The 986-nt window shown below is 41.4% G+C and overlaps 1 protein-coding gene across 1 annotated transcript; it reads left to right on the top strand.

Annotated features, from left to right (window-relative positions):
- The first annotated feature begins 6 nt into the window (after positions 1 to 6).
- LOC103522803 (serine protease inhibitor 3/4-like) lies at positions 7 to 689 on the top strand. The gene is made up of 2 exons (XM_008487896.2): positions 7 to 121; positions 400 to 689. Exons 1-2 carry the CDS (start codon positions 64 to 66, stop codon positions 672 to 674), a joined length of 333 nt encoding a protein of 110 aa, XP_008486118.2. The 5' UTR covers positions 7 to 63; the 3' UTR covers positions 675 to 689.
- The last annotated feature ends 297 nt before the right edge of the window (positions 690 to 986 follow it).

The following is a 986-nucleotide window of genomic DNA, read 5'->3' as shown; positions in this document are numbered from 1 at the left end:
GATAATTTCAACTCTGAACTAGGCAAAGTAGATTTCTCTCAGCCCCCAGCTGCAGCCAAAGAAATGAACGACTGGGTCTCCAATCATACCAACGACAAGATCAAGGATCTCATCAAAGCTGGTAATTTGACTTTATAGCAATTTAAGCCGCGTTCTAACGAGAGGATAGAATAGCAAGTTCAGTCTAGTTACATAGCTTGGAGGGTAGCGCGTCTGCTTTCGTTCTCGGAACGCGAGTATAAGAACCGCGAACAAATGGCTGTGAAAAGTAAGCACAAAATTGTGATACTAATATCGGGAAATGGATATTAGTAGGAACATGACCTAATGATCAATTCCTTTGCATTAATAAAACAACAACATATCGGGTAATGGATGTATTTCCCGTTTTCTTTACAGATAGTCTGGACGCCTCCACAAAACTGGTTCTGATCAACGCTATCCACTTCAAAGGCAAATGGACCGTACCCTTCAAACCAGAGGCTACTAAAGACGGCCCATTCTATTTAGACGACACGAACAGTGTGCAAGTTCCTCTTATGTTTGTCAAGGATTCGTTCTATATGTATGAGGAGGCTGGGGAAGATGGGTTCAAGATGCTTGAGCTGCCTTATGGGGTAAGTATCTCATTCATCATCAAATCTCAAGTCGTACCAGAAATGGGTCGACTGTGAACAAAGCCTCTCCACCATGTTCTATCTTTGAACTTGTCTTCGTTAATTACAGTTGTTGGATCTAAACCACTTTTTTCAATATCTTTATGGATCATATCTATCCATCGCAGTCTCGGGCGACCCCTTCGTCTTCTCCCTTCCATTTCCAGATGAAACATTCTTGAAGGTATTCTATTCATTGTAATCTCGATCTCTCAATTCTTTCCTGTACTTTTTCTACACCCACTATTCTTCTTGATTCCTCGTTTCTTACTCTATCTCTCCTTGTTTTCCTGATCATACTTCGTACAAAGCGCATTTCAGCAGCTTGGA

The sequence above is a fragment of the Diaphorina citri genome, unplaced genomic scaffold (genome assembly GCF_000475195.1).
Source record: "Diaphorina citri unplaced genomic scaffold, Diaci psyllid genome assembly version 1.1 scaffold11369, whole genome shotgun sequence".
In the NCBI taxonomy this organism is placed as follows: domain Eukaryota; kingdom Metazoa; phylum Arthropoda; class Insecta; order Hemiptera; family Psyllidae; genus Diaphorina; species Diaphorina citri.
The sequence above is the reverse complement of the archived record's forward strand: the minus strand, read 5'-3'. Positions and strand labels throughout refer to the sequence as shown.